Source organism: Lontra canadensis, unplaced genomic scaffold (genome assembly GCF_010015895.1).
Source record: "Lontra canadensis isolate GAN:19392208 unplaced genomic scaffold, GSC_riverotter_1.0 scaffold39, whole genome shotgun sequence".
NCBI lineage: Eukaryota > Metazoa > Chordata > Mammalia > Carnivora > Mustelidae > Lontra > Lontra canadensis.
In genome coordinates this window covers 1,652,690-1,665,624 of record NW_022631033.1, presented here as the reverse complement: position 1 = coordinate 1,665,624, position 12,935 = coordinate 1,652,690, and the positions used below count along the sequence as shown (strand labels likewise).

General features: G+C 56.8%; 1 protein-coding gene across 1 annotated transcript in view; it reads right to left on the bottom strand.

Moving 5' to 3' along the window:
* Nucleotides 1-5,330, bottom strand: part of ARHGEF10 (Rho guanine nucleotide exchange factor 10) — a 66,462-nt gene extending 61,132 nt beyond the window's left edge. Inside the window, exons 1-3 of the mRNA XM_032869812.1 lie at nucleotides 5,232-5,330; nucleotides 4,320-4,607; nucleotides 1,799-1,862 (exon numbers count right to left, since the gene is read on the bottom strand). Coding sequence (XP_032725703.1) covers nucleotides 1,799-1,862; nucleotides 4,320-4,593 — 338 coding nt within the window. The 5' untranslated portion in view covers nucleotides 4,594-4,607; nucleotides 5,232-5,330. The remainder of the gene's footprint in view (nucleotides 1-1,798; nucleotides 1,863-4,319; nucleotides 4,608-5,231) is intronic.
* Between the last annotated feature and the right edge of the window lie 7,605 nt (nucleotides 5,331-12,935).

Below are 12,935 nucleotides of genomic sequence, written 5' to 3'. Positions count from 1 at the left end.
AGCCAGACCCGACCACCATCAGAACATCAGTCAGCCCTGCGCTAAACCACGGAGCTCCTGGGAGAAAACGTGGTGAGACTGCAGCACGGCACTGACTTGCCGGCCTTTTACTGGGCAGGACGCCAGAAGCACAGGCAATACGAAAGGGAAAAATACGTAAGTTAGACTTTATCAAAATCGAAAACTTTTGTACAAAGGAAATTACTGAGAGAGGGAAAGGCAGCCCACAGAATGGGAGAAAACGTTCACAAATCACATGCCCAACAATGGATTAATGCTGAACAAATAAAGAACACCGAGAACTCAACAATAACCAAAAACCCAGTTCAGAGGTAAGTAAAGGACTGGAAGGCATCTCCCCAAAGAAGACACACAAACGGGCCAAAGGCATGCGGGGGGGCCCGTGTCGCTGCTCATCAAGGAAATGCACATCAAAACCACCACGAGGACCACTTCCCACTCAGTACTACGACTAAAGTCTTTCAAAATGGAAAATCAGCTCCTGATCCTACGGAGAAGGCGGGACTGTCCATCGCTGACGGACACGTGACCGGCGCGGCCCCAGCAGAAGACGGTTGGCTGTTCCTCAGGAAGTTACACACAGACTCACCCGAGATCTGGCCGTTCCTCCCCCGGTGCAGAGCCGAAGGGCTGGGAGCAGGCAATCGGGTGCCCACTTGAAGAGGAAGGCAGCCCTGACACATCCCGCAACACGGGGGAGCCTTGCGAACGTGACCTGAAGGGAAATGAGCCCGACACGGGGACAACGGCCCTGAGTCCAGTTCCAGGAGGCAGCTCAATCATGCAAGCTCGTAGCCCAGCGCGGAAGGGACACTCTCTGGGGCCGGGACGGGGAACGGTAGATTACCACCCAGCGGGGTTTCTGTCTGAGAAGATGAAATATTCTGAAAGCAGACAGTAATGACGCTTGTTCAACAGTGTGAACACACAAGAGGCTGCTGGCCTGTAGACTTAAAATGGCAGAACACTGCGTTATGTCGATTCTAACACAATTTTAGGACGGACGATGCAATGTGCCAAAACCCGCAGGACAGTACACGCGAAACAGGCATGGTGCGTGGTCCCCCCAGCACGGCTGCCCAGCAACCGCACACGGGCCCACCTACCACGCGCCCAGCACATTCCACGCTAAGCTTTGGTAAACCTGGTCTTTATCTCTGAAAAACCCTTCGTGCAGCAGCAGAGGGACACAGGAAATACGAGTGAGGGCACAAAGCAGTCCGTTGTACTGCAAGTGTGCGCGCACCGGGGTCCTGAAACAGGAGGAGGAGCTCGCTGGGAAGAGGGGATTTTCCCGGGCACCCATGCAGACGACAGCGTCTTTGAAGGCAAGTGGCATGAAAGAAAGATCTACCATCAGATCAGTCGGAGGACTCCAGATGCAAGGCGGGTCCGACGCGGTGAAAAGCCCCCCTCCCCCACGGGATGCTGAGACCCTCTTTGACGCTAAAGCACACGGAGCCCAAGGAGGGCTGCAGCCTCCTGGTCGACCCGCCTGTGCCCCCATACGGCCTGTCTCCCCAGAACACAAGGGACAGCCTGTGGGGTCCTTGTATCCTGGAGAGCCCATCTTGGGAGCCCCGGGTGACACAGCAGGGGGCACAGAAGACACAGCGAGCGGTCCCGGACCTGGAAGGGAGGGTCTCGGGCTGGGGGCGCGCCTGGCCGGTCACCTCACAGCACCGAGGACGGGCAGGCCAGCCCCCTGTACGGCTGCATTCCACATCTCAGGAAAGGGACATGAACTCAGAGCACGGACGGAAGTTAGTAAAGATACCTGCTTGCTGGATCCTCAAAACGTAAAGAAGTAAACTGGCTGTCTTCTGCTGCTTCCTGAGTTTCTGTGAGGAAAGAAAAAAACTCTGTGGGTTTAGGCTTAGGGTAAAATGCTCAGGAAGTGGATTTTTATCCTTAAAATGCTTTTATATAATTTTTTCAATGACAAGCTTATCTTACCATAAAAATGATTAACTGACAGATTTAAAGGTTTTTCAGGTTTTAGATAAAATGTATTTAAAATAGGATTATGGTGAAAAGTGATACATAAAGGCCGTCTGAAACCGCTGGAATTAGCCGTGCCCCAAAAAACTCGAGTTTGAGCGACAAAGAAATGTTTCCTCTCAGTTCTTAACTTCTGTGTGGGAATCTACGACTGTGATCTATTCATGGCGGCCTCCAAAGATCTCACAGGAGGAAGTCACTTCCATGGTATCTGACAGCCAACCTTTCATGTCCTCATGCACGTGCACACACACACACTCACGCACACACATGTGGGCACACGCACACACACACCAAGTCCGTCCCACGTGTCTCAGCCAACGGCTGTTCTCCCACCTCTGGGTCTGGTTTACCAAGAGGGTGATGAGGTCAGGACAAAGGGCCATGAGCTCAACTGAGGATGGGCGCTAACGGCCCCACTGGGATACCGTCCACAAAAAGCCTTTAAGAGAGAAGCGACGGTGCGCTGCTATCCACGAAAGCGGGGCGCAGTGTACTTGGCGTGGAGACCTCGGCCATAAATGGTCCCCTGGTCCTGCTCATTACTAACAAATGCCCTTCCTCGGTGATGGGAACCCCCAGCAGTGCAGCCGGGGCCACACAGACACGGACTCGTGTTCTTAAGGCCACCGAACAGCAGGCATCTGCCATGGACCACAGGTCAGGTCAGAGGCAGGGTCAGGATCTGAACTCAACCCTGCACCCCCTTCCAAACACTGCTCTTCCACCACACCATACTGTCCCAAAGAATGACCCCCAGGACCTCCCAAAAGACAAAGCTACTAGACAAAGTGTTGAAGAAAGGACATGAACTGGCAGCAACCACGCTGCACACCGTGATTGTTGCCCCATGGCTGGGCCAAGGGCATCACTCCCCACCCCCAAACGCACACCACCCAAGCTTCATCTCACTGCCCACCCAAAATGATGTGTTCTTTCCCAGTGCTCCCTGTTTCAAGAAAGAAGATGCACCCAGTTTACTGTGTGCTCAGACACGAGACCTTTGATGAGGAGAGCTCAGGAGAAAGTCTGCGCACTCGGAAGTTCTCTCTCTGGCCACACTAACTGCTCATCTCTTGTTGTTCTGGAAAGATCTGGAAGCTCTTGCCAAGAAGCAGAGCGCTGTGAGTTTCTGGCCATTGGAGGACCACTAGTGAACAGAAGGGGAACCTCAGAGCCTTTTTTCAGAACAGGTTTGGGCAGCAGGGAAGAGAAGGGATTCTGGCTCTTCCTGTTTCTGAGGGTCCAAATGGGGCAGCTTCCGTGCTAGGGGGCCTGAGCCCTGGCATAGCCAGGAGGAACCCCCAGGTCCATGGGAGAACCACAGGGTGCAAAGAGTTAAGAAGCTGGCCAGCTCACGGCAGGGCAGCAGCGCAGGTCCAGGCCTCGGACCCCAGCACCCCCCGAAGTCCAGGCTTTCCCATGACCCCAACGGAGAGCCTGGTGCACCTGTTTGTCCTTGAAGGCTCAAGAGACAATCAGACCTGTCTTCCTGGCTCTGGGGACTTACCACAGTGTTTGTTTTGATAGGGTTTTATTAACAGCTCTAGGAGGACGGCACAAAAAGCAGCCAATGGTTTTTAAATACACTAAATTACTTAAAAATAGATTAGTATTTAATTATTAAAAATAACCAAACGATCTGAAAATAAGCAAATTAACACAAGAACATATTCCTTAATCTTTTTTTGACTGCGTCGTCTATTTCCTTATTTTCAGATCGTTCTTAGTCTTTGGGCTACAAGATACGGACAGCATTGTGGATCGTGGTGAGTTTCTGAGATCGCTGCCAATTACATGTAGGGAAACATCAACCCTGAAAACCTTGTGCCTTTCCCAGTGTAAATTCGAGATTCTCTTTAAAGATGTTTTGTCTCCGTTGTGCATAACTGGGAAGGAAAGAACCCGTTTACTGAAACCTCACGTAATCCAAGTTATGATTCTGGGTCTGGGGGTGTCTCGTCCCTCAGAAGCCCTCTGCCTGTGTCCCCATGGCGTGTCCAGGACACAGAGCACAGAGTTCAAGGAGAGGAGACCTCAGCAGGCTATGTTCACGGGGTCCGCTTTGCGTAGAACACACCACACTTGCTGGGGTGGGCGGACAGTGCTGGGCCCTCAGGAGCACCTGGACACCTGTGCCCGCGGCCGGGGTGGCAGGTGCCTGTGGCCTCAGCAGGAGCACAGACGGCTCTGCCCCAGTCCGCTCTGGCAGCTCTCGCTGAGTACCCAGCACCGCGGCTCCCAGGGGCAAGGCTAGTTCACGGCCCGCGGTGTGCAGAGAGGGGCAGGGGCGCTACCTTCCTCGTGCGGAGGCACAGCGCGGACGGCGACGGGGCTGGAGTAGGCGGGCAGGAGCAGCGGCAGGCTGCAGGGCACAGCGTAGCCACAGGGCACGGGCACCGAGTACCCGCTGGGCACGGGCTGGCTCCCGCCGTCATCCTCCGCGTCCGCACCCAGGGGCAGGGGCTGCTCGTCCTGGAAGGGCGCGATGTCGATCACGGAGTAGGGGTTGACTCTCGCCGGGGCCTGGAGGACGGCGGGTTCTGCCGGGGCGTCCGTGTCTGTCCCCATCCCAACCTCACCTCCTGGAGGCAAACATAAAGGTGGGGGGCATCAAGGTGGGGGCACCGCTGACCTGCCCCCCCGGGGCCCAGGCAACACCGGGCCATCCAGGAGACGCCCACAGCTGGGGTGCTGAGGGGCGCCCCCGACTCTGGGGCATCGGAGGGGCGGGGCACCCACGGGGCCTGGCGGCTCCCAGCGCGGCCTCTGCTGCAAGATGAGTAAGCGAGAAGCCGCTGAGCTCGGGGCTGGTCAGCGACGTGGAGAGGTTGCTGTGAGGGACGAAGACACGGAAGCCTCGCCCCAGCCCGTCCTCCCGGTCAGGAAGTCCGAGCCGACGACGACCCCTCGGAGACCCAAGCGGATTTCCCTCACCCGATGGCACTGACCCTGGAACCGTTGCACGTCCCCGCGGACTCAGCACTGGGGCCGCTTTCGCCCTCCAACACCCCCAGTGCCCCTGCGCACACGGACAGGAGCAGAAACGAGGGACACCCGGCCAGAGCCGAACCCGTGTCTCGGGTTCACACCCCAGAAAGGTCACGACCGTCTCAGTCCCGGACGCCCACGGCTCCCGCGCCCATCCCACCGGCCGTGGGGCAAGGGAATCGCCGGGTCGTGCGTGCCGGTGGCCGTGGGGGGCCCACCTGAGCCGGAGGGGGCATCTGCGCCCGCGTTCCTGGCCGGGGGGGCACCCGCAGCCTGTCGGTCTGCTTCCGGAACCTCATCTCCGCTGTCGAAATCGAATTGCTCCCCCTCGTCGTCCTCGTTGCCGGCGGACTCACGCTTCGCCACGTTGTCTGCGGGTCAGAAGGACACGGTCAAGCCCGGAGGAAAGGAGAAGCGCTGTCAGTGACAGCGGACATCTGGGAGGCTATCCGGGAGGCCAGACAGCGGACATCCGGAAGACACCCATCTTCGCAGCAGGGCAAAGATGAAGGAGAGGGAAAATCCGGACACAGGGGCAACCATAACAGACGTCCAACCTCCTCACGGAACGGATGTGGCTCCCACCCCACGGGTCCCCAGAACCCCCGGTTCCACCCACGTGGCCACCTGCAAAGTACATCAGAGGCAGGGGACCTCGTGCTCCCTGCGCACGTCAGGCCACCCTCCGGACCTCTGGCCACACATCCCTGGCCAAGGGTGTGCAGGGCAGGGAGGAGGGGGCTCAGCCTCACGGATGTCACTGAGGGGGTCTCCGGTGGGCACTGGGATAGGCATCTGAGACTGGCCATCTCAGGACTTATCCACCGGGTTGAGGCCTGGACCCCCACGCTTGGCTCACAAAGCGGGGGGGCAGGTGGACAGATGCCCAGGCAGCCTGTGAGGGGTCACAGTGCCCAAGCTACAGAGCTGAGGTAGGGGACAGAGCAGGACGTGCAGGGGACAGCTCGGGAGGGAAGGGCCTCTTCCTCCTCAATGCACCCCAACTCTGGGGCACAAAGTCAGAACACAGAAAATCCCCGAACTGGACATCCTTAACCACCAGTGCACAACTCATTCGGTGACAAGACAGTCGGCTGGTGTCTGGTGCTGACAAATCACAAAATATCAGAAAAAATCAGTCACTTTCCAGGGAGAAGCTCTGGGCCGTTAAGGTTACATTCCTACACACTCATGGGAGGGGCCCCCCTGTGGGACTGAGGAACCCCAGACCCTAGAGGAATCTAGGGGGTTCCCTTATGAAGTAATGGGCAGTAAGTGGGGGGAAAACGTGGCCTGCTGAGAGAGATGAGCTGAAGGTCAGCAATGAGCAGAAATCACTCCCCAGCAAGCAAATCAGCACGCCCAGCGTGACCGGGTTTGCTGAGTGGCTGCTTAGAGGGCCTGAGGCACAGAGAGCTCCGGCTCTATGAGGCTGGGGAGGGATCTGCCGGGACAGGCACTAACACCCAGGCCAGGTCCCTTCCAGATGGTTCCACCCCGACTTACCAGCCAAACGGCTGGTACACATGCCCAACTGTTTCCCAAGGCGCCTATGGGGAACGTAGAGATCTGAACGTGGTTATTTTAGAACTGAAGACACGTGAACAGGATCAGAGGCCAGGGGTGGTGCGTCTGAGGGCTGAGGTAACGGAGACATCAGGAACCTCGCCCTCCACATCCCTGTGCTGAAGCTGCAGGGCTCCCTTCCCTGCTCTGTCCCCGGGGCTGGGGTCCAGGTGGATTCCTGGGATGGCCTGGGGCCTTATAGACGATGGTAATGGGGTCACCTCCCCAGTCGGCAGGGCGTGGGGTGAGGTCAGGCCGGGATGTCCCAGCACAATGGTGGGTTGTCTCCGCCCCTCCCGCTCGAGCTGCCCAGAGCCCCCCAAGCGCCCCTTGATCCCAGATCAGGGCCTGGGTCAGTAACAGACGAGCAGCGTGGGTGCTGAGCAGGCTATGGAAACAAGCTTCCATGCCTCTGGGCCGCTGAAGGACGCAGGCACCTGGTAGCTCCTGAGGGGTGTGGAGGAGACTGCGGGGGGCGGGACAGTCCATATCAGGGTTTTAGGGTGGAGCCATTCCTAGGGAGGTAAGCTGACAGACGTGTGTCGACGCAGGAGTCAGCCTAGAAACTCTCTCCAGCTGGGGCCTCACTGTCCAGACGAACCACTCATGGTCCAAAAGAAAAAGTGGCTTCAAATACCAGACGTGTATTCTGTCCTTGAATCTTTGGAACCAGCAACACACTCTAAGGGGTCTTTCAGAGGAAATACTTTCTTATTGGTGACGAGTAACGGAGAACTCAGGCTGGCCCCTGCGAGGGGGCAGGCGGGAGGGAGCTCTCGGCCAGAATGCCACGTCCACGCCACGTCCACGGCACACATGGGGCCCCCCCGGCATGCTGGGACTTCACCCTCATTGGCTAAAAGCAAGACAGTGGCAAATACTGACATGGAATCAAGGAAAGGCTTCAGAAAAATACGTCTTTAAAACACGTAATTCTGATGAGTGTGCGCACTGGTGACCCTGTGGACGGTGGTTGTCAATATTCACCTGAGCCTTCTAATTTTGTACATCCTCCGTCTCAGAAATTCTACCATGAAATGTCTGCCTTGAAGAAATGATCAGAGGTCATCAGAATACTTACCTGCATGTCTTACAATAGAAGACAGAAGTCTCCAAATCATGACACGTTTACACAGTGCGTTACTACTGAAACCATTAAAATTATTTTGTTGAAGTTTATTCAGTAATTTGAAAAGAGGTTCCTGACACACTAATAGTGTTTTTAATTGGCCCTTTCATACTCACTTAATAGAAAATAACAAAGATTGGCGAGGACTGGAGAACTGGAACCCCGGTGAGCCACTGGAGGGGACGTGAACTGGAGCAGCCGGTGTGCACACCGTCCGGGCCAAACGTGGAGCTCCCCCACAGCCCAGTACCTACTTCTAGGTGGGGATTCACGTGGAAGCGTTAAAAACAGGCGATCAAGCAGGTACTTGTAGGCCCGTGCAAATGTGCAACCACGCATGTGTGCAACCATGCATGTATGCAACTTTACCAACATACAACCGCACACGTGTGCAATTGCACGCACATGCAACCATAAGTGTGTAGTCATACATGTGTGCAACCCTAAGAATGTGCGACCACACCCATGTGCAACCATGAGTGTGCAACTCTGCAAGTGTGCATACACTTCTGTAACCACAAGAATGTGTGACCACCACACACGTGCAAACATGCACCATACAACCACACACAGGTGTAACCACACACGTGTACAACTGTACCAGCATGCAACTGTACACGTGTGACCACATGAATGTGCAATCACACATGTATGCGACCACACCATTGTAAATACATGCAACCATGAGTGTGCAGCCACACATGCACGCAACTGTACAAGTGTGCAATCACGAGTGTGCAACCATACACATGTAACCGTATGAGTGTGCACCCACTCCAAGCAGCATTATTCACGACAGCCGAGAGATGGACACAACCCCAGAGTCCATGGCCAGATGAAAGAGTAAATCAAATGTGGTTGACACAGACAACGGGACACACTCAGTCTTGAAACAGACAACCCTGGCCTCTCTGCCACACGGACAGACCCGAGGCCACCGCACCAAGTGAAACACGCCGGTCATGCAGGGGCGGCCACGGTGTGCCTCCACTCACAAGCCGGCGGACACGCGGGCTGGGGAGGGCACAGGGGAGAGGCCACGGAGGACAGGCTTCAGCATGGGAAGATGGACAGTTCTGGAGGCGGAGAGCGGTTGTGGAAGCACAACGCGGCTGAACTTCACGCCACTCAGCGGACACCGCACGACGCCGCAGGGGCACCGGGTGGTACAGCTCAGCACCACGCAATCCCTTCACGCAAAGACCAACCCAGGGCCCGTGCACTCTCGGGCTGCCGTGAAGGACCTGCGTTTTCCTCTCTGCACTCCTGTGCTCGGCAAACTTTCTACAACAAGGACACGTTTTGTCTGTTGCATGGCTGTTTCCGGCGTTAGCACTCCTGCGTGGCTGTCCGAATTCACCGAGAATGTTAATCCTCTGAGGCCCGTATTTAGTCAAGACGTGGATATGGCTCACCCGTGTCGTCCAAGTGAGCAGCGCGCACAAGTGAAACCACCAGACACTGCCCGGAGTTGGGGGTGGACAGAACCTGTCCCCACGCACCAGTCGCGGTGACTTACGTACTCCCCAACCAACTCCGTCGCGTGCCAAGCGAGGGGAAAGTACTCGCGGTCTGGGTTTTGGCTTTATCAGTAAGCGGTCAGCTTAGTCACAGGAACAAACTGGTCACACCTGTCTTGGGGCAATAAATCTCTTCAATGGAAAAACCAAAACTGACAACGTTTTCCAAATACAACTGTTTCCATCCCGTAGATTCCCGTTTGCCCGATCAACACGGCAGGGAAATGACAACCAACTACACACACAAAGACCAGGTGTGGGGTGCGGGGGAGGCGATGGCCCCACTTAGCCACGAGAGAAATCACGCCGTGCACACATCCCACTCCGCAAGACAGACTCCGAATCACATGCCGGGTCTTCCCTTGGCCAATGCTCTCCTTGGAAGGGATATTCTATTACTGGGGCATGTTAAGAATTAGATAAAATACACCTACGTGACCTTGCAAACACTGCTATTTAAAAAGCCTTGGGGCGCCTGGGTGGCTCATTGGGCTGAGCCTCTGCCTTCCGTCATGATCTCAGGGTCCTGGGATGGAGCCCCACATCGGGCTCTCTGCTAAGTGGGGAGTCTGCTTCCCCCTCTCTCTTTCTGCCTGCCTCTCTGCCTACTTGGGATCTCTGTCTGTCAAATAAATAAATAAAATCTTAAAAAAAAAAAAAAGCCTTATGACCTCTGACCCCATGGGCCTGAACCCTGGGCTCCCCCATGCAGGGAGAAAAGATTCCTGTTTAATGTGCTCAGGAAGGAAAGTGAGTGGCAAAGAGCTTTTCTTATGACCGACCCACACTGACAGGTCAATGTCACCCACAGTCCGCTGCTCCTGTCAGGGGCCATGCCCCTGATGGCTTTGGACAATGACTCATGTCCACCATGGCAGGGTCACACATAGGAGTCTCACTGCCCTAAACCCTCTGTGTTCCACCTGCTCCTCTCTCCCCCACCACCCCTGCCGCCTCCCCACCACTGGGGAGACAGCTTCACGGGATGCTGGGGGATGTGTCCCCAAAGCCAACACCCATAGGTCATCCGCATCTGTCCCCTCCAGTCACTGGGCTGTTCCTCACTGCCGCGTTTGGCATCAATGACGTTACACACTCCTGGCTTTCTCCCATCTATCCAGCTGCTACTTTCCACTGTTTCCTCTCGAAGACTGATTTGTGTCTCCCAAAACCCTATGCTGAGGGCCAAAGCCCCAGTACTCTGAACACGGCTCATGTGGAGGTTCCTACAGCGGGCCCTGGTGCCGCAGGACTGGGGTCCTCACAAGGAAAAAGGATCATGACACAGACACACATAGAAGGACGACACTGGAGGATACGGGGAGAGAAAGGAGGGAGGCCTCTGAGGAACCCGCCTTGCCCCCCACCGCCCTGGGCCTCCTGCCTCCGGGCTCTAAGAGACGACATCCGTGGTCCTGTCCGCAGTACGTGGCATGACTGCCCAGGCAGGCTCTTCCTTGATGGACACCTGCTTCTGCCCCCCACGACGAGTGCTCCAGGGTAACCGACACGCTCCCCACGGGAGGCCAGGCCTTCCCGCAGCCTTGGTCTTCATCAGCACAAAATCCACTGTCCACGTCAGACCTGCTGCTGGAGCTCTGGAGTCACATCCAAGGAGCTCTGCTTGGATTCTGGAAGCCCCTCCAGCTCTGCCATTCCTCGGTCCCTCTCCATCCCTGCACACTCCCCCTGGGGTGAGAGGTCCACAGCAGGAACCTCGGGATCCCCCCAGGCCCCGGGCCACTGCAGGGCCAAGGACCAACCCACGGAGAAGTCCCTTTGCTTTGGACTCTCCTCTTCCTGACCTCCGGCAACGTTCCTGATGTGTCCTGGGGCACCACCCAGGGTCCCGCCCACAGTTCTCCAGGCAGAGGAGCCCGCCCCCACTCAGACCCCGTGCCAGACTGGCCCTCTGGTCAATGCCCTGACAAGACAACAACCTTGTCAGCAAGCACAGCACCAGGGATACGGTCTGACCCGTGACCACGCTCCTCCCACAACTGAGCCCCCCGCCTCAGTCTAGCAGCAAACTGCACCGCTGGGGCCAGCGCACTTCCAAGGAAACGAGAGTTCACACTGGATTTCTCAGGTCAAAAAGGTCTTGGCGTCTTCCCAAACTGCAACAAAGGCTAAGTCACTACAGGCTACAATGTTACATTTCCCACCAGGACTTACAGTCCTGAGCAGAGACAGGGAGGGAGAAATTGCCTGCCTCCCACCAGGGCCGGCTGCCCTCTGCTCCTGGAACGCATCGGTCTACACAGCTGACACAGAGCCTGGGCTCAGGATGGGCTGGCTCGGGTGGCTCACCCCTCAGGGGACCGGGGGCTCAGGGCTCAGGGACACGTAGATGCCCCTCCCAGGTCATCCTCTCTTTGAGCAGACAGTCCTCAAGGGCTGTGAAAACCCACAAACAGCCCTGAAAGCCATGTCATGGAGGAACTAAGACGTTGAGGGAAAAAAATAAGAGAATATTCATTTTTAAGCTCAGAGATAAAGGTGACACATTTTGTCCCTGAGGCCAGTAAGACCACGTCTATTATGACACAAAAGCCTGATCCAAAATAAGATGTTTCTCTCATTTTGAAAGAAGACTATTTGTGCTCTATTTCTTACTATCATTAGGAAAAAAAAAGGGGGGGGGGCTTTGCAAAGCAGCAGGCGCAAACAACTCCCCCAACAAGGGGCCATTCACGGCCACCGTCCTTGTCGGCCTCCTCCTGGCTCCGGACATCCCTGGGGTGGCGGCTGCGTGTGCACAGCGGTGTCCCCAGAACAATGCCACCATCACAGGCCACCGCCCCTCCACCCTTCTCACACAGCTTCTGGTCTCTGTGTCCTGTTGGAGCCCCAACCCGTCATCGGCAGGTGCTTGCCACCCGGCTGTGGGTGAGGCCATGTTCCTCTGGCAACGGGGACAACGGAGGGGTCCTCCTTCCCTACCATGGTGGGGGGGGGGTTTGCTAGGAGTTTTGGGAAGGCATCAGGAGACCACAATGCCTCCCAAGAGGCAAGACCATAAACTCAAGACCCTGAGTGCCACAGACAGCACAAGAGAAGGGACGGACAGGCTCTGGCCCCACATGGGTTCCTCCCAGACTCTGGCTCACTGCCCCTCAGGTCCTACGGCCTCCCAGCATGCTGGGGACACACACATCTGTCCAGGGCACATGTCAAGGGAAGTCCCAGGGGACGGGAGCCCCGAGCAGACCGTGCCCTGCAAGCTGGGAGTGACAGCACCGGACCCTCCACTGCCACACCGTGGTCTCTGTGGTCTGGCCAGGACCCACGACAGGGCCCCTCCCTCTCCATCCTCACATACAGAGCAGCCAGACAGAAAAGGTCCCCGCTCTCCCTGAGCGAGCCAAGCACAAAAGGAGGCAGACCTGGAAACCATCCTGCTGCTCCACTCGAAGATGCCTGGGGCGGCGAGGAGCCTACCTGTGGTCTCTCAGTTAGGAGGTCCGCCTGTCCTCATCCCCACGTGGGTCTGCGATGGGTCGGGAGGAGTCGGACCTCACAGGACTCCAGGCAGGCGCTTGCCCCGAGGGGGTGCCCAGGGCTTGGCAGGAGGCTCAGACAGGGTACCCCAAGGTAAGGGAGGAGCACTGGGCAGGCAGGGGCTCAGAGTTCCACCTCCTCAGGGTGTGTGGCCAGACCCTCCCCTTCTCCCCGAGGGCCCCCCACGAAGGAAGGGGCCCTGCAAG